The sequence below is a fragment of the Plasmodium brasilianum genome, chromosome 6, assembly GCF_023973825.1.
Source record: "Plasmodium brasilianum strain Bolivian I chromosome 6, whole genome shotgun sequence".
Lineage (NCBI taxonomy): Eukaryota > Apicomplexa > Aconoidasida > Haemosporida > Plasmodiidae > Plasmodium > Plasmodium brasilianum.
This window is the reverse complement of record NC_090119.1, coordinates 41,336-67,108: the sequence shown is the minus strand read 5'-3', so window position 1 is coordinate 67,108 and position 25,773 is coordinate 41,336. Positions and strand designations below refer to the sequence as shown.

The 25,773-nt window shown below is 20.5% G+C and overlaps 5 protein-coding genes across 5 annotated transcripts; 3 read left to right on the top strand and 2 right to left on the bottom strand.

The window, feature by feature from the left end:
• Window positions 1–15: 15 nt before the first annotated feature.
• Window positions 16–2,682, bottom strand: MKS88_001616 (topoisomerase I; the record flags this gene model as incomplete). The annotated part of the gene is made up of 1 exon (XM_067214558.1): window positions 16–2,682. The coding sequence occupies one exon, from the start codon at window positions 2,680–2,682 to the stop codon at window positions 16–18; it is 2,667 nt and encodes an 888-aa protein (XP_067074504.1).
• Window positions 2,683–15,097: 12,415 nt separating this feature from the next.
• On the top strand, window positions 15,098–16,156 carry MKS88_001615 (uncharacterized protein; the record flags this gene model as incomplete). Its single annotated transcript, XM_067214557.1, has 1 exon — window positions 15,098–16,156. One exon carries the CDS (start codon window positions 15,098–15,100, stop codon window positions 16,154–16,156), a length of 1,059 nt encoding a protein of 352 aa, XP_067074503.1.
• A 595-nt stretch (window positions 16,157–16,751) lies between these two features.
• Window positions 16,752–20,183, top strand: MKS88_001614 (WD repeat-containing protein; the record flags this gene model as incomplete). Its single annotated transcript, XM_067214556.1, has 12 exons — window positions 16,752–17,010; window positions 17,234–17,349; window positions 17,539–17,687; window positions 17,791–17,876; window positions 17,991–18,076; window positions 18,216–18,855; window positions 19,076–19,236; window positions 19,340–19,429; window positions 19,518–19,605; window positions 19,802–19,883; window positions 19,960–20,017; window positions 20,103–20,183. The coding sequence occupies 12 exons, from the start codon at window positions 16,752–16,754 to the stop codon at window positions 20,181–20,183; spliced, it is 1,896 nt and encodes a 631-aa protein (XP_067074502.1).
• A 3,285-nt stretch (window positions 20,184–23,468) lies between these two features.
• On the bottom strand, window positions 23,469–23,984 carry MKS88_001613 (translationally-controlled tumor-like protein; the record flags this gene model as incomplete). Its single annotated transcript, XM_067214555.1, has 1 exon — window positions 23,469–23,984. The coding sequence occupies one exon, from the start codon at window positions 23,982–23,984 to the stop codon at window positions 23,469–23,471; it is 516 nt and encodes a 171-aa protein (XP_067074501.1).
• A 1,130-nt stretch (window positions 23,985–25,114) lies between these two features.
• On the top strand, window positions 25,115–25,683 carry MKS88_001612 (uncharacterized protein; the record flags this gene model as incomplete). Its single annotated transcript, XM_067214554.1, has 2 exons — window positions 25,115–25,196; window positions 25,400–25,683. 2 exons carry the CDS (start codon window positions 25,115–25,117, stop codon window positions 25,681–25,683), a joined length of 366 nt encoding a protein of 121 aa, XP_067074500.1.
• Window positions 25,684–25,773: the final 90 nt, after the last annotated feature.

The window sequence follows — 25,773 nt, the reverse complement described above, 5'->3', positions numbered from 1 at the left end:
TTTAAAAAAAAAATTTTAAAAGCAGAAATTTTTTGTAGCAAACATTGCCCATGGAAATTTAATCCTTAAACTTCTATTAAATATTTTTTCTATTGGTATTTCAAACCTTTTACAAAAAGCAACAGTTATTCTTGGATCCATGTAATTTATTTTGGACGTTCCTAAAGCAATTGTTTTATTATCATCTCTTACTTTCATTTGATTTTTTAAAAGTTCTACTTTTTTGATAAGAGCAGTAAGTTTTTTTTTACAAGATTCTTCTTTCATGTTATCCTTCACTTTGTTCGGTCTTAAGGTTCCATCTAACGTGACAACCTTAGAAACGAAGGTAAATTTATTGTCAACATTTTGATTATTATTCTTCTTCTTATTATTATTATTACTATTATTATCTCTTTTTAAGTATTGCAGATATTTTTTATATTCTTTTATATCTTCGGTAAAAATTTCTATCTGTTTCTTTATTTTTGACATTGCTGTGTCATGTTGTTTCGGAATACTTCTTTGATGATTACACAAAATAGCAACCTCCCTATTTGCATTATTGAAAAAGTTAATAAGATCATTAACATTCGAAACATCTACCTCTATGGGCGAATTCTTGTCTTCTGCATTGTTTTCCTTTAATATGTTTTTATTATTAGATGATGTGCTATCATTTATTACATCTTCTTCAACAGGATTACTTTTTTCATTTTGCGTTGAATCACTAATATCACTTGAGATACTTGTAGGAGAACTTACGTTTCCTAACTTTCTCCTCTTATTTTTCTGTATATCCGAATCATCAAATAAAAACAAATCATCATCTGATTTCCCATTAATTTCTTTTATTCTTTTTAATTGCTGATCAAGTGTAATGGATGCATTATATGTACGAAAAACCTTGGCTGATAATGTTGGCATAATTTCTTTTAAATATTCATTTAATTTTGAGCAATTTATATAATCAAATACTCCTTCTTCTTTGCTTTTATTTTTACAAAATGTGATCATATTTATATATGCTTGCTTATCAATTTTTACTGTGTTAAAATAGCGAATACTATCTTTACCTAAAAAATCCAGAGTTATATAACAATCTACTTCCAAAATATCATCTAAATTTTTTGGTAATGGTATTCTATTAATTTTATCATTATCCTTTTCGCCATTATTAGTTACGTTTTCATTTTTAATAGGTACCATATGAGCAAAACTAACATGTTCTACTCGTAAACTACAACAACCTACGGTATCTGCTTCTTCGTCTATATCCTTTTCTCCTCCAACTCTTAAAGCTAAAAAATCTATTAAATAAACAGCTGTACCTAACTGTTTATCCAAAATACTTTTATTTCTCATTTTGTTTTTATAATCATCTCTAATTTTATGAACACAAGATTTTAACTTTCTTGCATTTTCATATTTCATTAAATCTTTATACCCTTTAAATTTAGATTGTGCGGATAAAAATGTATATTTTATTTGGTCATTAATGCTATCTTTGTAATATGCTAACCATGTTACTTTATTATCATGATAAGTATCTCCCCAGTTATGTCCACACATATTACCATAAAGCCGAGGCGCAGGTGCATCTTTACTTATATTAATTACTACATCTTCTGGAAAAATTCTTTTTTTTAATAAACCCTGTTTAGGATGTTCTCCTCTTCCTCTGAATAGACCTGGAGGTTCTGCTTTATTACTTGAAATTTTTTCTCGAATCCAGTCAACAAGTGCATAGGTATACGGTAATTCTTTTTCCGCTCTCATTTTTTTTTCTTCCTCTTTTTCTTCTTTTGTTCTATTTAATTTATCTTCTCTTAATTTAGCTAAATGATCTTTAATTGGCATAAAATCAATAAATTTAAAATTTGATATATCTCCTTTTTTTACCTTATTTTCATTTTCTTGTCTAATAATGTTATTTTTCTCTAAAGTACTTATAAATGTTTTAAAAAAATTTAATATAAACTTTTCTTTTGTGCAATAATCACTACCTATAACACTACACCAATAGGTAGCTAATTCTTCTGATTTCTCATTTAATTCTATTTTAGTACTTTTATAAAAAATTGGAATATTATGTTTTACATATGGTGGCGCAAATATAATTCCTCTATGTTCTAAATATTGCCATTGTAGATCCGTCTGGACATCTATTTTTTCCCACCATCTATTTATTGGTTCAAAATTTTCTTCCGATTTTTTAAGTACCTTTTTGGGTTTTTTATTTGTTTCTTTTTTTACTTTGCTAACTTGATTTTTTACCTTCACACTTCCTTTACTATTGCTCTTTAATAACTCTTTATTTTTATCATCTTCATTTTTATTTACTGCGCTCAAAATTTTATTTGTTTCATCACTAGAATGAGATGCGCTTTTTGTTTTAGTATGTACACCCTCATTTTGAAGAACGTCGTGTTCTTCTTTTGGATTTTTCTTTACATCATCTTTTATATGTTCTTTCTTATTCACACTTTGAACAACAACATCATTTTCCTTCTTTACATGGGTTGTATTATTATTATTTGCTATAACCTTTTCAGATATGACGTCTTCATTTTTGCTACCTTCGTTTATTGGTTTTTGGTCAAATATGTTAACACAACACTGTTTTTTCTTAATACTGTCAATTAATAGATCATCATCCGATGTGTTGTCATCGTCTCCATGATCATTCTCTTTTATTTCCATTTTTTATAAAAAAAATAAGAAAATAAGAGAGCAGGGGAAAAACAATTTTTAAATATAACATATACATATATATATATATATGTATGTGACTTACTTTAAGCAGTTCAAAGGATGTACTTTTACTATATTGTTAATATATATATATAGTTCAAACAACTACTGGGTTAAAGGTTAACTATATCTTTAACTCTCATACGCAATCCACAAATTGTCACAAATAAACAAACAATTTTAAACACAACATAAAAATGATATGCTATATGCTTCTATGTTTATAATTAAAAATAATTTTTTCAAATTAGAGAAAAATACAAAAAATAAGTTATTAATTAAAAAGTAATTTATTCATAATATGATACATAATAGAGCAATGGTACCAAAAAGGATTTAGAACATGCATAAAGTAAAATGTTCCTCATAAACTCACACCTTTCATCTTTTCTTTATACCTTTTATTTTTTTTCCTTTTTCTCTCTTTTCTTTTATTCATAATATATATATTAATTTTGACAAAATTTTACGTAAAAAGTAAGGGCGTTCTTTTCTTTTTTTTTTTTTTTTTTGGGAATGATTTTGAAATATTAATGGCTTATTTATAACAAATAAAAAAAACAAAATAAATCATAAAATACATATATACAGCATTTTACAAAAGAAAGGGAAAAATTATTACATATTAAATGTTTCTCCTCTTAAAACGTATTTAAAGGAAAAAATAAAGCTATCATGTATGCATATATATATATATATATATATGTATAATTTCCTTTTATTATGACACAATAAAAAAAAAGATATTAAAAAGATATAAAACAAAACAGAAATGAGCAATTTAATTGTACATAATGAAAATCTTTTATTTCTTTTAAATAGTGTAATTTTTAAAAATTTATCCGTACTTATTAATCCCGCTTAGCCTGATGCTACCTCTTTTATTTTTTTTAAATAAATAATAGATTTTAGATTGTCTTTTTAAAACAATTTAGTTAAATATTTTATTCAATATTATTTAGTGAATAAATTCCATTTGTCCATAGTAAATAAAATTGTTAAAAAAGAAAATATTAATAATTATAATAATAACTGACCTTTTACAAAAGTAAATCAGAAAAAAAAATTCTTTGAATTAAGATGTGCAAAAATATATTATTATATGATAATACTAAAAAATTTAAAATGCATCAAATTGTGTTTATTAAAGCCACAGCATGTCCTTAATTTACGTCATTCTATTTTAAATTATATGTTATATATATATATATACATATAAGCATATATATGCATATATTTATCTTTCAAAATGTAATTTTACGCAGAATAATTTTTTTTTAATGTTGACGTTTTACCTTGTTTTATTAATTTTTTTTCTTCCTTTTTTATTTGTTTTAAACATGTTTTAGAAGTTAATGAAAAGAAAAAATGCGCATTATATATAATTAATATCAAAATTTTCTTATGCTATCTTTAAGTTATAACATGGTATATTAATGAAAATAAAGGTTTGCTTTTTTATTTTTATTTTTTTTTTGTTATAATGAACAGATTTTTCCTTAGATTAATTATTATATTACATATTATATGTATACTTGTTTGGATTTTTCTTTCTTTTTACTTTTTTTTTTTTCAAAATTAGTATTCCATTTCCCAATAGTTTTAGTTACATATTTCAACAAAATCATTTCCACGAATGATAGTATGTTTAAGCAAATGAAATATATGGAAAGTTTTTTAAAATACAATTTTAAATAAAAAATTAAATATTTTAAAATAAGAAAATGATATCTTATTTTTAATCAAAACTGAATTATATTAGGCTATATTAAAAATGCGTTTGTATTAATTTTCATTATGAAAATATGACTAATGTCTTTAATATACCAAAACTACTTAAAAAATATTACTTTTATAGCATTCCGTAATTTCAAATGTTACAATTTTTTCCTTATAAAAGACATATTTTCCTGTTCATGTTCAAAGTTAATAGATAAAAATGTGTAAATCATCTTTTTCATATATATCAAAAAAATAACATAATAAAATAGTAAAGAACCTCCTGTTTTACTTTATTATAATGGAATTCATGAGCCTACTGGAATTCATTCCTTCCCTATATATGTATGCATACCTATATATATTTATATACATACATATTTGTACGAATACCTGTATAAGAAAGCTACAATGTATTATAAAAAAAAAAAAACATTCTAGTAACATTCTGATATATAACCCATATTACGAACAAATGTAAAAAAGGGAAAAATCAACGAACTTATGAATGTTAGAAGTATACGATAGTAAAATAATAATTTTTTTCTTTCTGTATTAAAAGAATCATTATATGGGCTTTCCGTTTTAATTTATTATATATAATATGAACTTTTTTTATTAATTATTCTCAATTAAATATATGTTGTAAATATAAAACTACAAATGCAGTTTTTTTTATGAATGAAGGCGTGTGGTTTTCATTTAATGCTATTAAAATGGTGATATAAATTTATTAGAATAACAAGATATGGACATCTTATTTTTTAAAAAGTGTGTTGTCATATAACGTATGATAATTTTAGTATTTTCTTTCTATTATTTTTGTCTTTTTGAAACTGTTTTTTAGAATACTGCTAAAAGATGAAAAAAAAATTAAATAAAAATACATTTGTTATAAATATTTAAATTTTCCTTTTCTATACATATATAAATTAATAGGATACAAATCTTTTTCGAATGTATAAATATCTGGTGTTTTAAAACTAAGTTTTAATTCTCACCATATATTGGACATTTTATATTTAAAACTATTCAAGTGTATATAAATTGTCGATAATTATTACAATAAAAGAAAAAAATATATATTAAAAAACAGAAAATATTTAAATATATTATTATACGAAAAATACTATAAATAAATTATATTTTGGATAACCTTCCACTCTATGGATTCTATATTATTATACATAGAGATTTTATAAGGTATTATATTCATTCTATTTATGTTTCACTCATAATTGTACTAAATATAATTAAACCTTATATTTATTGGATTCACTATTACTTTAGACACTTGAAACTTTTATATTTATTTACTTTTTTTGAAATTTTAAGAAAATTTTGCCGTGGAATATTAAATGAGCACAGTAATAAAATAGATACTATAAATTTCCCTTTCATGGAAAAAGGAAAAAAAATTTTCCTCCTTCAAAAGCATTGGAAAAAACATAAAATTTTAGGTTTTGCTTTCCTTTTTTTTTACATCAATAGATAATAATAAGAATTTATATTATTAAGAAAACTTAATTGTTTCATATTAATATAAATAAAATATATATTAAACTGTTTAAAGTATAAATACATATAACATTATGTTTCTGTAGAAGAAAAATAAAATGATAAAATTATAGACATAATGATTAAATATTAAATTTAACATACTAAAACCATATAGCTAACGTTATTTCCACATTATACAGCATATTATTGTAACAATAATTTTCTTATTAACAACTAAATAGTGATGTCAGGATGGCCGAGTGGTCTAAGGCGCAGCGTTTAGGCCGCTGTCCGTAAGGGCGTGGGTTCGAACCCCACTCCTGACAAAATACTATGAAACTATAAGAGAGTTATCGTTAAATTTTCTTATAAATTTTTAAATAAAACTTAAATAAATTGTGAATAATATATAAAAACAAGATAAGCTAAAAAATGTTAATAATCAACATATATAATATGTTAAAACAAATATATATTAAACTCACGTATATAAAATTTTTACATTTTCTGTAGACCTTTTTCGAGTTATTTTCTATAAATCGAAACTGTAAAACTATTTTTAAACTGCATATAAATTTTTTTTTACCATTTTTACATAAGTTATAGTTAATGAAAGAAGAATATTCTGTCATTGTAACAGTACACAAGATGATTTATTTACCATAAATAATTTTTCAAATTTAATTTTTAATATACTTTATATAAGAATTCTGTTATATCAGTTTTTATAAATAATAATAATACATTATCCTTTAAAACTTTTTAACATGTAAAACAAGAACATTAAAGCAGTCTACGAAATAGATATGCTTATAATTTACAAACACAAGGTCAAACTGATATTAAATATGAAATACTAAGGAAAAGTGCTAACTCTATAACATATAAGCTGGAATTTCATTTTATTATTATTAACATTTAAAATAACTTGTGCTTATAGATATACTTTCTTTAAGCGTAATACATTTTTCTGTAAGTTATGTTTTGTGTTCAAAAAATTAGAAATCATATTATAAATTTTGTTTTGAATGAATTAAGAGAATAAACAAATTGAGACTATGACATTATATAATTAAAGTATATATAGAAGCATAATTTTTGTACTTCTTCTAATTATATTATATATAAAAAGGCTATAATAATCATTTTTTTAAATATAATATTCTGATTAAAAGTTTATTTTAACACAATTTATGATATGCGTAATATTATCCTTCACACAGTAGTATTCTGATCATTTAAATACCGATCTTTTTAGAAGTTAAAAATATTATCGAATAAATGAGAATATAGACACACTAATATATTCCCATATTATATGTTAGGTCAATGTGGAAGTTATAGATATATACTAAAGGGACGCTTGTACAAGAACAGTTATTTGTTGTTTATATTTCAGAAAAAAGAATAATTATATTTTGTATAAATATTATTTTACGCATTATTAAAACAGTAAAATAATGGATATTCTAAAAATGAACAAAATTTGTACTATAGAAAAAATGTAATCATTCAATTTTATTTCATAAAGATAAAAAAGTTTTTTAGTTTTTTTTTTATTATTTTTACACATTACTATATAAAGGGATTATCCTTTAATAAAAAATTAAAAACATATTAAAATAATATATTATTATACCTTAGATCGTAAGCTATATTTTAAAACATCAAATGCATTATTCTTTTTTTCTTAATATGAAACAAAATAGATATTTCATTATAATTCCATACAAAGTAACATATCACATAGAGTTTCAACCATTAATGAAACAACTCAAAATGAACAAGACCTATATATATTGAACTCTCCTATATCATATTGTAGAATATAAGTGACATCTTTATTTTATATGTTGTTAATTGAATTATGGTTAATAAATATAATTCTATTGTCTTTGCTTTTTGTATTAAAACCCCTAAAATGGGCTTTTGAATTTCAATTAACGCTTTAAATAAATAAATATTATAATATATTTATATAGATGTAAATATAATATCATTATACAATAAATATTTAGCAGAATTGCCAAAAGAAAAGATACACGTTAATTTTTTTTGGCTCATCTTAATATTATTAATTCTGGACAATTGCGAATTTATTAGTATTTCAATATGTTCTTCATCTTCATTGGCAAATGTCTTTTTACATAATTACCTTAGTATATAATAATTTATGCGCTAAAAAAAGTGTTCATGATAAAAATTTAATAAAATCTTTTTTATTACTGTTTTCTGGTTTCCAAAACAGTTTATAATTTTTCTTATTTTCTACAAATTAGTTAACATACTGTTATATATTGTAATTTATAATAATACAAATAAACAAATAATTTTACATCCTTATTTATCTGATGTTAATAAAATTTATTGGTGTATTTAAAATGAAGATGTATTTTTTTGTTCAATATCATAATAGATTATTTAAGGTAAAATTATATCAGTGAAATAATTCGTTATCAAAAAATGTATATTCTAATTTTATATCTTTGTGGGTTTTTCAATTCGCATTTTAGAATAACTGAAAATTTTTACCATGAAAATTATTTGACTTTAAATGCATAATTATCCAATTACTATATGTATTTGTAATAATTATTTAATATAATATTAAGATTTAATACAAACATTTACATGTAATTGAGTTTCTGTTTGTAGATAATAATAAAGCTCAATAAATTACTCACAACAAACACAGAAAAACAAAATTGTATAAAACTAAAATTTATTTTCTATATTAGAAAAAAAAAACTTTTTGTTTATTGAGATGGCAAATGATTCTTCTTTTTTAAGTTGTATTTTATTTCCCTTTTTTTTAAGCTAAATTATATAAGCATTATCATATTCTTTTGTGTCTTCTTTGAAACACATCATACATTTAAATTGCTTCAATAAATTCTATGTTTTCCTCGAAATTCTTATGCCCCAAATGAATGTATTTATATATAAATATTTCTATTAAAGGTAAAAATATATCTTTTAGAAAATTAAAATTTATAAAAATAATTTCTAATTATAGATAAAATTGGTAATCGAACTCAGAAAAACTAAAAGACGTAAACATTTATATATTTAATATAGAACAAAGCAATTCTATACTATCTTCATTAAGGTAGTACATTCTTGCTACATTAAAAATTTGTCATTAAAATATATTTCATTTGGAAAAATCTCTTTGAGATGGAATTTGATAAATTTTAATATTCAGTAAAAGAGGCATTATCATACACCACGAAAAGAAAACGAAAAAATATTTTTTTGTAAATATTTATTAAAAAAATTTTTTTTCTTATATTAGATGTTACTAAGTAATACGAAAAACCCTAATATAAACTATAAGTTCAGAATAAGTTTTCTTTATTTCTTTAAAATTGCATATATATTTATTACAGCAAAATATTAAGATGTTAGGTTGAAATGTATGAGCACATATAAAAGATACTGAATGTATATATTCATTGTTACGATATAGATAAAATAATCCAAAGAATGGTAAAATTGTTTTTACAAAAATCTATGACTTATGAAATGAATCAAAAAAAATTTTGTGTAAAAATGTTATATTTCGCGCATATTAAGATAGCACAATGTAATTAAATGGTTGTAATTGATAAATAATGTTGTACAGGAATATCATAATTTTTTTTTCCTAACAACCATGCTTCTAATTGTTAATACTGATTAATTATTTCATTGTCAAGGCTCTTTGTTTTTAATTATTTGCATTGGTATGAAGTAAAAAAATTTAGTTTTCTTATATATGGCTTCCATTCTGCTAATTTTTTGCAAGAATTTTATTGTCTACAGTTTTTCAAGATACAGATAAATGTGTAAAAAGTATTTGCAAATAATTTTATAAAAATATTTTGAATGTCGTTTTTCCTATCTTATGCTAATGTTTAGTTGCAGCTAAAAGTTAATACAATTTATATAAAACTATTAGAAAAAATGTTTTTTATAAACTATATTTTGCAAGTTGTTTTGTTTTTGAATGCTAATGGACAAAAAGTTGAATTTTCATATGAAAAATAATTCTATACTCTAATTGATGCTTACTAATTTTTTTACGTAATTCTATTTATATCAACTCTTTTGGAGTTCCTCAGAATACTGATAGCTACTGTTTTCTAAACATTTAATAGAAAAAAAAATTTTATATTACACATTTATTAATATTACTGAAGTCCTAGACACATGTAATTATATGTTTCTTATAAGAATAATACAAATTATGCATATAACATTTTTTTGCACAAAAAAACACTACTATTCTGTAAACAGTTGTTTTATTTTTTTATTATATATTGAAGATTTTAGTCAATTATTTGATCACTTTTAATATCATAACAAATATAGCATAATTATGTTATTATTACAGTTGCTTTTATAACTCTACACAACAAAGACTGAGTTGTTACAAATAGTAAAATATGTTAAATATACATTAAAAAAAATATATAAAAGTGTTTACAAAGGGAAATACATTGACAAAGCAAAAAATGGCCTATCTTAAAATTTTGGAAAAGAAAAATAAACACTAGTTCAAAAAATTAAAACAAATCCAAAAAGGTAAAAGACTTAATAGATTCATTGTAATATTGTTATACTGTAAAAATATAACAATGATATCAAAAAGACATTAAAGAACTTGTCTAATAATGTATTATACGCATTTATTAATTCGAGATCACATCAATAGAGATATAAAATAGACAATAATTTAATATGCAGTATACTATCTCTTAAATGAATGTAGTAGCATATATTTGTATTACATTGTAAAAATTTAAAAAAAATAAAAAACTATACACAAAGTTAAAAGGCGATAATAATAAAAAAAATATATATATTACAAACAAATTTTTTAGAATGAAAAAGATACACTAACAATAATATAACAAATTAATATTAAATAATAAATTTAAAATAAAAAAAAAAAGTAAAACACAAATTATAAAGTTATAAATAAATACAAACTAAAAAAAAAATTTATTTATAAAAATAATATAATTTTATTATATATATTAAATTATTCTATTTAAAAAAATAAAATCCATTACCTTGTGAATTATTTAACAAAAATATACATAAAATTAAAATAAAAATAATATATAAATAAATTAAAATAATAAAAACAAATAAATAATAAAAATTAATAATTATAAAAAATAAATAAATTAATTAAAACAAATAATTAATAAATATATATTAATTCATTAAAATAAGAATTATAATTTAAATAAATAATCAATAAAAATAGATAAATAATAAAAATATAAATAAATTAGAAAATAATAAAAATAAATAATATGATTAATTAATAAAACTGTAATAAATAAATAATAAAATTAAAAATTAATTCAAGATGTATCATATAAATTAAGTAAAATAAGAATATTAATATTTCTTTTATAGTTAATTAATATAAGTAATAAATTTTTTAATACAGTTTATAAATATAAAATATTAATATAAATTTAAAGAATATTAATTAAATGATTAATATAATTATTCTGAATAAATTAAAATTAAATTTTATTTATAAACACATTTAAATATATTTAATTAAATATAATTATATATATTTATATAATAAAAATAATCTAAAACATATAATATAATTCTTTATATATTATTTGATATATAAAAAGAAGAAATAAAATGTTAAAGTTATATACATTAACAAATTGTATTTATATATAAATAAAATATAAGTGTATAATTATATTATTATAAATTAATATAATAGTAATAATAATATAATATTAAATAAATTTATAAAAGCTATTTAACAGTATTTTAAATAAAATTAATTAAAATAAGAATTATATAAATATATACGTAATATATATATTTAAATCATTATATAATATTAATTAAATTTATTTGAATTTAATTAATACTAATAATAATTGGTTTTTGTATATTTAATTAATTAATTTTATTATTAAAAATAATATTTGTTTCATAAATTAAAAGTATTTGTGTATAAAATTAATTTGAAATAAATGATATATATATATATAATTAAATAAATAAAATAGTATATTTAAATAAAAATATTTATTAACATAATATTAAGATAGTTAATTTATATAAAGAAATATATTAATAGAATTAAAATTAATATATTTTTTTAAATAAAATATCTTATTTTAAATAATTAACATTTATATATAAATCATTAATATATGAATTTTACATTAAAGAATATATTTTTATTATTTAAATAAATAATTATAAAAAAATAAAATAATTTAATTTTAATATTAAATAAAAAATATATTGTAATTATAAAGCCATCATATTAGTTATTTAAATACAATTTTATTTAAAAAAAATATAATAATTAATGTTTTGTTAATAAAATTATTAAAATAAATTAGATAATATAATTAACAATTAAAATAAATAATTTAAAAAATGGACATAATTATAATTATAACATATAAATAAAATATGACTTAAATATATAAATTTATATTTAATTATTTTAATTAATTAAATAATTAATTCATTTTAGTTAAATATTACAAAGCTAAGCAAAAAATATTGATATATATTATATATTTTTAAATTACTTTTATAGTATATTTTATAATTAATAAATAATTATTTGAATAATTAATTTTAATTTATATATTATATAAAATATATTTAATTAAATGATTTAAATGAAAAAATATATATAAATAAATTACACTTTATTGAATAATTTAATTAAATATATATTATCAATCATATTTTACTATACAACTCTATTAGAAATATATCTTATAATTATATTTTATTAAATAGTATAATTAAATATTAATAAACAATTTAATTGAATTTCTATACATTTTATTAAATATTTAAATTATAGATATATATTATAAATAAGTTATTTAATTTTAAATAATATAATTAATTATATATATAAATAAATTATATTTTTATTAAATAATTAAATAATAATAATTGTTATAAATAAATTATATTTTTATTAAATAATTAAATAATAATAAGTGTTATAAATAAATTATATTTTCATTAAATAATTAAATAATAATAATAATTGTTATAAATAAATTATATTTTTATTAAATAATTAAATAATAATAATTGTTATAAATAAATTATATTTTCATTAAATAATTAAATTAAATATTTATTATAAATCAAAATAATTAAATTAATGTATTAATTTAAATAAATAGATGAAATAAATAATTTGTTTGTGTAAAATAACTTATTATATGTTTTATTTTTGTGTAATAAAAATTATTATGTGTATGAATTTTAATTATATAAACATATTTAATAAGTAAAAATATTAATAATGAATATATAAACCATATATGCATTATAGATATTTAGTGTATCATTTAATTTATAGAGATGTTTAACCATAATTAGAGCAGTATTATACTATTTTATTATAAGTACATAATAATTATTTAATTATATTATTAAGGAGAAGAATGTAATTGGATGTAGCCTTAATATATTATGGAAAAAAATTGATTAAGAAATATTCCACCATGTCTATATATTTTTGAATATGTTAAAGCTTCTATGTTAATATAACAAAAATTTATATTGACATATTTATATGTAAGCATTTAGAATGAATGTCTTTTTGATATTATTATTTTTGTAATTACATGTAATAAGTAAACCTATGAAATCTTCTTCCTTTTACATAAAATTGTTTGTTAATTAATAAAAATTACAATGTACAGTTAGTACTGTTCTTTTAATAGATAAGATTATTATTATAGAAAGTATTTAAGAAATTGTTTTTATTTTAAATATAATTTATATTAAATTGCAAACAAAATGTACGTTTGTGTATGTCTAACTTAATATAGGACCTTTATTTTTAAAAAGGGAAACACTTTATAGATATAAAAAAAAAATGAATATATCAATAGAGGAGTATTTTATTATCCTTCAAAAAAGTAATGTTTTCTTCGGTTCAGTTTTAATGATACAGAAAAATAACCCTCCTTCAGAAGTGTAAAATTAAAAAATGAATTTATAAAAATGTAAACATATATGAACTATAAAGTATTCTTTTAGTATTTCAAAGTATGCTCCTTTCAGAATAATTGTATTATAGAAGAAACACACATATAAATTTACTAACCCTGTAAAGCATAGATGAAATTAAAATTTTTTTTTTAAATTATGTGCTTTCACAACAATTTTACACTATACTAAACTTGAAAAAATATTTTGTATTTTTTAGTTTTTAGAAATTACTTTAAAATTTTTCGAAGTATCCTATAATAACAATTTTAAAAAGAAAAAGATAGCAAGTTAACAAAATCTATATAATCTTTCATCTTTATAAGCAAAAATAGAAATCTGCATTTCATATTACATATGTTGTTATTCTCATTAAATGTAAATATCATTCCTATAGTCAGAAAAATATTATGTATATATTTTTCTTGTTGAAAGTATGTTAAAATTAAAGAATGCTTACTAATATTATGCATTTAATATATATAATTATAAAAACGTTTCATAAATAAATACTGTTTTCCATTTAAATTAACATGAAAAGGAAAAATACATTTCAGCCTATGTGCACGAAAATATGTGCATATATCAATTTATAAACAACAGTGAATTATGTATACATTATAAAAACAAAAATGGAAATTTTAGTTTTTCATTTGAACATAGTTATTAGAAGTAAATACTTGTCCTATATTCTGAAGTCTTATTAAGAACTTTTCTAAAATATTTTTATTTAGTAAATGGAAATATATAATTATGTGTTTTTTTACAATAAATCAAATATATAACATACGAAAAAAATTTCTCATAATATGCATGACACGTGTATGTGTATGAATATTTAATAAAAAAATTTAATCATTTTTTTTTTTTTAATTTGTTATTCCTTTAAGTCTTTTTTTCAAAAATAATCAGTTGTTATTAATAAAAAAAATGTTTCACGTTCCTGTCTGAAATTGTTTGTTCATTTATGTTTTTACTGTAAATACTTTGTAATAATCGTTTTTTTTTTTTTTTAAATGACAAATATATATATATTTGTTCACAATTTCATTATTAACATTTCAAAATATGCTTTTTTATGTTGATCAATAAAATATGTACATATATAACTTCATGAATAAAAGAATATAAAGAAATGAATTTGCAACTATTTAAGAATAAAAAATTATCTAGTGACATGTATAAAACAAAGAATGAAAGTAACTTATCTAAAGAACAAAATGAAGCTATAATTGTTCCAGAAAATAAAAGGATTGTACTTCCTTCTTATTACAATTACTGCATAATGAACAGCTGCATTTTAACCATATTAAGTACAGTAGATACACGATATATTAATGTCATTAACGCAAACTCAAAAAACGCGAGTAATCTTTTCTCTTTAAGAAAAAAAACACAATCAAAAAATAAGAAAGGTACATACAAAAGTTCAAATAATAAGGATCGAAAACATCAATATGATAAGACAAGCGTGTGCGAAAATTGTGTGGGATCATATAACTCTATTCAATATAAAAATAACATTAAGCATAAATCTTTGAAGAATATATGTTTTGAAGGAAAAATGCCTATAACATATTCGAATTTAGAAAATACTAACACAGGTAAAGTGAATGAAAATTTAGAGTATGTTAATTACTTCATGTACAATGCATTTAAAAATGAACATATGAACACTGTTCCAAAATCTAAAAACAGTAATTCCATTGTAAATAACCCATACCCAAATAGGATACAAATGACTAATTACAGTGGTATAAAATGTGCCCAGTTCAATAAAAAAATTGCAAATTCACAAATAAGACGTGAAAATAATGAGATATTGAAAAATAATACATGTATAATGACAGAACATTATAATTTAAAGGACAATATTAAATTTTATAATGATTCTAATATCAAGCTAAATAAGAATTTAGGTGATATGGAAATTTTGCATATTAACTATGAAGATAAGTCAAAAAAAAATCAATGTTTGTCTTTAACAGATTATCATAAAAAAGATATAGAAAAAAGTGTAAAACAAAATAATGAAATAGATAATGGTTCAAGTCAACATTTTAGTATTTTTCACCATGTAAATCCTTTATTTGACAAGAAAATAAAGAAACAAAAAAAAAACTATATGGGTGCTTGCTTTTTAAGTTTAAATAGTTTTTCTTGTCAATTTCTAATGTCATGTGATAAGACATAGAATTTAAAAATGACACTTGTTATTTTGTTATATAAATCTTCTAATTGTTTTTAAACTATATCTAAGTTTTCGCTTTTTAAATATTTTGTTTTTTATTTATTCCGTTAGTGATATGTTATTTTTACAGTAATAGTCTTGTTTTTTTCATTTATGTTATTTTGCACACATTTTATTTTCTTTTATCTTTTTATTAATTTATGAATTATTTATTTTTTTTGTGTAGCATTCATTTCTTTTGTTTTTTCTAAAGAAAACATATAAGTACATTCTCTTTTTGGCATTTGCCAATTTGGAAATTTCGAAAATAAAACTAAGAAAAAAAAAATTATAAACATATTTAATAAAATGTATAAATTCGTAAAACGTTACTATATATTTATATAATATTCTATTAGCGGAATGCAGTAGGAAAATGGGTAAATATATGTACATTTTTTTTATAGAATAAATTATTTATAAAAAAAAAAAATATATATATTTTCAGCAAAAATATATGTTCAAATAAATTATTATAAAAATAAAAATACAAGTTTGCATAAATTAATAGTATTTTATAGCACATAAATAAGTATAACAGTTTGAGATTAGTTATAAAATGGTAGACATAAAAAAAGAAAATATTTCAGTGGACAAAAAAAAGATAAAAAACAAAATAGATAATGATGAATACAATGCAACATCCTTAGTAGAAAAAATAACAGATAACGAAGAAACAAATATCGACAATACCGAGGATGGGAAAACTGATGAAAATAATAGAAAGTACGAAGAAGACTCAAACTTAGAATCTGATAGTGATGATTCAGAAAGTTTTGAAAAGTTATTGAAAAATGCTAAAGTAGTTAATATATCAAGTTTTAATAAAGATGAATTAATTTCAGGCAAGTGCAAACATTCTTTTTAATGTTATACAATATATTTTGCACAGATTAACTTTTAAAAATATATGTATTATACATATATATATAATTGTTTATACTTAGTTTAGTATTATATGAAACATCTAAAAGTATACAACAAATATAATTCTTTTAACATGTTTTTATATGTCACATATTTCTTTATACTTCTTCAAAGGAGAAAAGAACTCAAAAACGTTTCCAATTGATGAAAAATACGTGTCTATGGCATTATCTTTCATATACAATTTTATGGTTGAGCACGAATTCGTGGAATCACTTGAAGTGTTTGAGGTTGCATTCATATATTGTTTTTTATGTATTCATCTTATTTTTTAAATTTCTTTTAGTTACAATTATTTTCTTTATTCATTTTTCATCCTTTTTCGACTTTTATTATATGACGACCAAATGTCTTTTTGCATGAGAATAATAAAATATGAAAAGGAAGAAACATATATTAAAACTATTCTACATTAGAAGGAATATGTGAAGAAGTTTGGCGATGATATTAATAAGTTGAGGAAAACACGACATGAAGATATATTTACCCAAAATGAGCTTTTAAGAAATGATTTTTTGAATCATGAAAAATTTACAAAAGAAATTCAAAATTCTCTGGAAGATGCAAAGTAATAGTTTGTAGTAGAAACAAAATTTAAAAGAAAGAATTATTAAATCATTCTACATATAATTAACCTTTTACATTCTAACTTTTTTTTTTTTTTATGTTAGTAAAAAAGTTCAAAAAACAATAAAAGAAAGAGATTACTATTTAATGCATCATAAGCGAGTTCTACAAGAAAAGGAGACTCTAAATAGTAATAACTAAAATAATTTGTTCAGTCTATTTAAATAATGGATTAATAATAAAACATTTTTTTTATTTCAATGAAAAATAATAATTTTAAATTAATAATTTTTATTTTTAATAGAAGAAATACAGAAACAAAAAAAGGAAATTGAAAAATTTCAAAATTCAGTAGAGGAAATAAGAACCAAATACGAAGTATGCGCAAAAGTTAAATCTCTTTTTTAATCTAAAGTATTAGTACCAAATTTTAAACAATTAAAAATTCAAAGGCATATATAAATAGTGTATATACATATATTTATATATGTAACGTTCGTTATGCATTACTTTTTTTTCCATTTTAAAGTCTGTGCTTAAGGAAAAAATGCTTGCTGTCCTGGAAAAAGAAAAAAGGGACACTAAAATTGAAGGCTTAAATAAGTATATCGAAAGATTGAAAGATTTGTTAGAAAGTAGTAAATCAGATTCTTCAATAGCTAATATTTCCTCCATCCACGAAAAGAGCAGTAATAATGTACCTCAGAATATTACTTCAAAACGGGATAAAAAAGATTTAGGAAAAATAGACACCAAAAGAGAAGATACTCCTTGGCCTAATAAAGAAAGTGCCCCTTGTGAAATGAATGAAAATGAAGATAAAGAAAATTTTAATTTATGTATTTTCTCCTTAAATATTGAAAAATCTTTTAATGCTCATAATAATGCAGTGTCAGGTCTTGCATATAATAATAAAGTTCATTTGTTAGCAACTGGAGGAGATGATGGACAATGGAAAACATGGAGTGCAACAAATTATGAATTAGTGATGGCTTCACAAGCTCACAAAAAATGGATAGGCGATATTTGCTTTAATAAGGAAGGGAATATTTTATGTACTTGTAGTGGAGATTCTAAGATAAAATTATGGGATATGATTAAAGAAAAATGTGTTCATACTTTTAAAAACTCAACAGGACCTATATGGAGTTTATCATTTCATTATGAAGGTTTTAAACAAATAAAAAAAACACAATATTGAATCTGCATATGTATGTATATGAATATATGATAGTTGCAATGTAAGAATATTTTAGGATGTTTATATTCCAGCAAGTATAAATACGTATTCACTTATATATCCATATACATATATTTTTACCCACGTATATATATACATAAGACAAACGTACGTAATATCAAGCTGATATTTTAATGTTTATCTCATAGGTGATTTTTTTGCATCTGCCTCTATGGATCAAACAATTAGAATATTTGATATGAATAGTTTACGACAAAGACAAATTTTAAGAGGGCACGTTGATAGTGTGAATTGTGTAAATTTTCATCCATTTTTTAGTACCCTCGTTAGTGCATCTGTTGATAAAACGGTAATTCGAAATATATTTTTATTATATTAATTCTTTTTTTTTTTTTTAAAGAGAGAAGAAAATAAAAAAATAAAAAGAAAAATATGTATTCACTTTTGTGTAGGTATCAATCTGGGATATGAGAAGTGGACTGTGCGAAAATACTTTTTATGGACATCATTTTCCATGCAGCTATTCTAATTTCAGCACAGATGTAATAAATTAAATCATAAAATATGGAAAAAATTTAATACTTTCTAAGAAAAATATAAAAAATTAATAATGTAAACATTTATATTCAGGCAAAATGGATATACTCTTGTGATTCTGGTGGTGTTGTTAAAATTTGGGACATCCGAACGAATAAATGTCTCATTAATCTAGACGCAGGTTTTTACATTAAACATATTTTCTTAATTTTATTTTTCTACTGTTTTATTTTATTTTATTTTATTTTTTTTTTTTTGTTGTTGTATATTACACATATTAATCATGTACTCATTTAATTTTATTTTCTATCTTTTTTTTCATTACATTATTATTATTAGTATTATTAATTTTTTTTTTTTGTTGTACTATTAACTAGGACCATCAAGTGCAAATAAATGCCCAATGGATAATAACAATAAATATTTATTTATAGCTTCCGAAGATCACACAATAAAAATGTAAAATAAATTTAGTTTAACGTATAAATTTTTTATAATTATGGATTATAATTCTTAATTTCTTATTTTTTTTTAGATTTGACATTACAGAAAGGAAGTTTGTTAGGGCATTAAAGCATGAGTTTCCAATAAAAGTAAAGAAACAAGAAAAAAAAAAAAAAAAAAATGCCATTTTTATAATGATTTAAAACATTTACTTTTTCTAATTTTTTTTTTTAGAACGTTATATTAGAAAATAACAAACTATACTGTTCGTTGTCTAATGGAAACATTTGCGTTTGGGAACAAATGGAGAAATAAATTCAACATATCTTTTTATAGCAAAAAGTTAAAATATATATATAAACAAAACACTTTTTTAAAATTATTTTTTGGATAATTTTATAATAATAAAATAAAACATCAAAATACATATGAGATAAAATATGCAATTTATAGAATTTTTAAAGATTTTATTTCATTCATTAAAAAAAAAAAAAAGAATGCTTATATATAAAAAAAAAATTCAAAAAGTGTATTTGTTTTTTTTTTTGAAACATGAAACTTTTTACTAATACATAAAATGCTTCACAGTTTAATTAAAAACGAACGGTTACATTTAAAGTACATATTTGTATGCAGATAATTTTGTGAATTTGTAAAAAAAATTTTTTTAAAACATAATGCACTTTTTCCAGGTGTATGATATAATATCAAAATGAAAAACTTTTAAAGTTACAACAAAACATTTGTTTGGCTTTGAGTTTTATTTTACATATCGTTCATAATTATGCTTCATGGACGAAACGATACATTGCAAATAAAAAATATTATATAAACAAAAATAATATAACCTTACTCAGATATGTGTTATCAGCTAATATACATTTTTTCGTTATACAGATTTAAATATATTTAAAGAAGGTTAGTTCATCTTTTAATAAACAGTAGCTACGCGTTGAACTGAACAAGCTTCTTTCGTACAACGCAATAATTTATAACAGAAAATGTAATGGTATAAAAAAAAATAAAAAAATAACAATGCATAATCTGAAATTATATTTTCGATAAATAATTTATTACATAAAAGTATTATACATCTTCATTTATTTTATCTCTGTAATTTTTACAAAAAAATTTATTAAATATACTTGGAACAAAATAATTTTAAGATATTGTAAAAGCGGAAATTCGAAGGTAAAAAGATAAAAAGTTATACATATATATATATATATATATAAATATATATACACATGAATACTATAATGTATCTTTCATTACTCTTTAATGGTCGTTCGATTTCTTTAATTCATGGTGCATAAAGTATACATATATTATTATATATACGTGAAACACTAAAAAACGGTTTCCTCTTAATATGCAAATTAATTAATCAATTGTGCATATATATAAAAAAGTATACATATGCATATATATATATATATGTATAACTCAACTATCGAAAACACAAATTTTCTTTTAATTTAAGAATATTTGTTTAATTGTAGCTATATTTTTCAAATAAATTTGTTTAATAAATATAATCAATAGTTTTGGCTTTTATTTTTTTACTTTGTTATGCTTTCGAACGAAATGCGTTAATAAGGTAAAAATAAATTTATATTAGCTTTCATTTGATATATCCAACTAATTATATACATATGTGCATATTATATATATATAAGTTGTATGCGTAATATATATACTTACAATGCATGCACTAATAATATTCATTTATATATAAATTAGAACATTTTTTTTATTTGTAGCTAATATATGTTATTTCTTTATTTAAAAAAAAAAAATTACACCTTTTGGTCCCGTCACTTTGGTGTCAAGTTTTTTCTTTTTTTTTACGAAAAATAAATATATTTTTTTTTTTTTTAATTTATTCTTTTTTCTTTTTTCTTTTTTTTCGTCGTCTTCTTTACCGGAGACTGCAGCGTTAATATACGACTATTAAGGCGATGAAGAAAACATTGCGTGAATATTACCATCTGATAAATATATTATTAAATTTTTTTTTAATAATTTAGGATGAGAAACGCAAGATAGCTGAGCTTTTTCGTTTATTTTAAAATTAATATATATAATATATGCATATTTTTTATATAAAAAAATCATTAAGGTCATAAAAAGAAAAAGGGAACAATATACGTATATATATTAACACAAAAAAAAAAAAGGAAATAAAAGATATTGCATAATTGAAAACATTTAGGCATTTCAACTATTAGTTATATATATATATATATATATATATATTATATATATATATATATATACTTGTATGCTTAATTAATTCCTTTTAATTTTAAAAGTAGATTTGCATAAACAGCATTAGTTTATATATATATTATACATCAGTAACGAGCAGTTACCCTTGGATAGTATTTTCTTTGATAAATGGAGTAGTTTTTATTGTATTTCCCTACATTGTTGTTATACTTACACATTTAAATAAAAAGATAAAGATGATATTATGAAAAATGAAAAAGGAATAATATTAGTTTAAAATAGTTTATATGTTAACAAAAAATTTTCTTTAATAAAAATAAGAATTTTTATATATAAAGTTTACCTAATTTTACCTATGATAAAAGTAATAGTATTATTTTACACAAATAGAGGTAAAATGAAAACTTATAAGTTTTTAAATAAAAATAAATGTAAAAAAAGAAATGTTTTTTTTTTTTTTTAAAGCTTTCACTTGTTCAATTAATGTTGTGAGACGTATTAAACGTTGTTCTAGGAAAATAAAGCAAGTTAGTGAATTGATAATTGTAATTTAATTGTGGGAAATACTTTATAATGTTTTTATTTTTTTTTGAAAATGTATATTTATATATTAATTTTTTATTCTCATGTATGTACAACAATGGAAAAGAGAAAAAAAAAAAAAAAAAGAACAAGAAAAATAGTAATGTCTGTTTTAGTATATTACTTTATCTTTTACATGGTAAAAGAAAATGGTACTCGTTAAGATTATTATATTCAAAACATTTTTACTAATGCATTTGTAGAAATTTTAAATGTATTAAAATAGGGAAATAGTAACCCAGTGTTTTTATATAAAAGAATGTGTTTAACTGTATGGTGAATAATATTAGTATGTTCACTGTTTATGACATATACTGTCTGTTCTTATATCTTCTTTTTTCAATCTCGTAATTGATAATAGCTTTATATATATATATAGTAAAGGATTGAAATTTATTGTTCTGTTTCAACTTAATCTGTTATTTGTGTTTTTTCCTTAAATTTAATGCAAAAAAAAATGGCGCAAGACGATATTAAAAAAAAGAAAAAAAAAAAAAACTTCAAAGTGAATTAATTTCTTTTTCCAAAACATTTTTATATGTTAATGTTTATGCATGATAATTTATAAAAACTATATAATATAATATTTACAAAATTGGCTGTTTTTTCATACATATATATATATATATATCTAAATATACAAGGGAGGAGTTTTAATTTTTTTCTACATAATATATATTCCGCAGTTTAACTTGAAGAAATACTCATTTATTTATTCATGTACCAAAATGAATATAGTATTCCATTATTTTGACATCTTCAGTTTATTAATAATATTACTTGTATCTAATATTTTTCTTCGTATAATCCGTCCGATATATAAACAAAACGAGGAGTTATTTCTTCTCCTTTATAATACGAGTAAGTTAAACCTGCCTCCATATCAAGAGATTCTCCCATGTAAAATTCAAAGTCATCAAAATTTGTTAAAATATGTTTAATAAATGGTTGAGCTTTCGTTTTAAAAACTTCTGCGCGGTCAGGTTTTTTCTCTTCTAAATATTTAAGAATCTTTTGCATATAATTTTTAATATAAACACTGAACTCTTTTTTACTAAGTGACGTGGAAGTTAGTTGAAACGAGTCAACAATATCAATTACTTGTTCCACATCAGCTCCCATTCCATCTGCTGCTTCTTCGCTATTATCAGCTATACCATAATCCTCATTTCCTTTTACTCTTTTATTTGATTTTACTTCAAAAGCAATATCACGAAATTCTGCCACTCCAAATGGGTCTTCTTGAACATATGAATCGGAACATACTTCGTCATTTGTGAAAACATCTTTATATACTTTCATTTTGCGTTATATAATGAAGGAAAAAAAAATAAATATTTGTGTATATAAATATATATATATATACATGGACATATATCGATATAAATTATAAGTTTATACAACAATAAATATCAATAATATTTTTAAAAAACAAGACAAAAATGAAACACTTTTTAAAAAAAACTAAGGTTTGAATCTTATAAAATATATGAAAAATAACAAATATACATATATATGTATAATCTTTTTTTTTACGTATGTATATTTAATAAATTACAAAGTTATACACTTCGTAGCATTAAAAAAATTAAAAGAAAAATAAATAAATAAGATATAAAAAGAAAGAAGAAAAAACAATAATTTATATCAAAATTGAAAATGTTTTTTTTCAATATATTAATATATACGATATATGAAATATGCAATCATTATTAAGTATACTATATATAATTGTATATATACATATATAAATTATTATATTATAATTTTTTTTTTTTCAATAATCATCTGACAACAGTAGTAATACATTTTACGTATAATTTTTTTTTTTTTTTTTTTTTTTTTATAGTTTTACTTTTACTTTTCGTTTCATTATTCAGTAGTATTAATTCAATACACAGTAAAGATTGATTAGGCAAAGCGCATAAATTGTTATGTAATTATAGTTGGGAAAATAAATAACAATAAAGATATAACATATATACATTTTTGTAATAATTAATAGTAATAATTACACAAGGAGGAAAATATTTTTACTGGAAAAAGTAAAATATATGCCTTTTTTAAAACTATAAATATAATTATAACATTAGTATATTTATACGTTTATTTATATACCCACACGTTGTTTTACGTGTATTGTTTCCGCTTATAACCAACTCATACGAATAAACAAAGTTTTGTCAATTTTTACATATATACCCTCAGATCAGCAAAAATTACACACATTTTATTTATGGTATTATTTAAATGTTAAGAGGAAAAACTAAATGTTACATTAACAAACAATTTTAACTATACTTTAAAAGAGTAAAATGCCATAAGGGCTGTGCTTTTATAAAAACAATCAAAATTTATAATTGTGATATATATTTATAATACATAGGACACCATACCTTTTTTTTTTTTTTTTTCTGTTATTAAATATCAAAATGAAAATATTTGTTTTTATAATTATAATTTTCGCTTTACTAAATAGTAAAGTATATGGCAAATCAAAATTGAAAAAGGAGGGTAAAAAACATAAAGAAGAATAATTTCCGAATTACTGTTTTTATTATTTTTTTAGATTATATTATTGCTTTATTGCAAATTTATAATACTATTATAAGGCTATTCAAATTTCCGGAGTTGTAAATAAAAATAATAAAATATACGCAGCGTTAGACACTTTATATTACTTTATTATTTTTTCTTTTCTTTCCAACGAAATATAGGCAAAAAAGGAAAAAAGAGCATATCATTAGGAGGTGACTTCTTAGGAGATATTACTCCAGTTCCTAATTCCGTATATAACCTACACGTTGACCTGAATAAAACATATGAATTAAATAATTTTGTTTTAAAAGGAAATGAAAAAATAAACAGAACATTACTATTCATGTATAAAGAACATTGTAATTTTGTGAAAGAGCTTCAAGAAACAATGAATTTAAGGAAGAAATTAATAGATCTGTTAATTAATGAAACAAAAGAATTAAAAAATAAAATTGTTCCATAAAAATGCACAATTGTTTTGCTTACTAAAAGTAGTAGCTTTATATCTTCTTTTCATGTGCGTAGATATAATGCATTTTTAGACGCGCTTTTT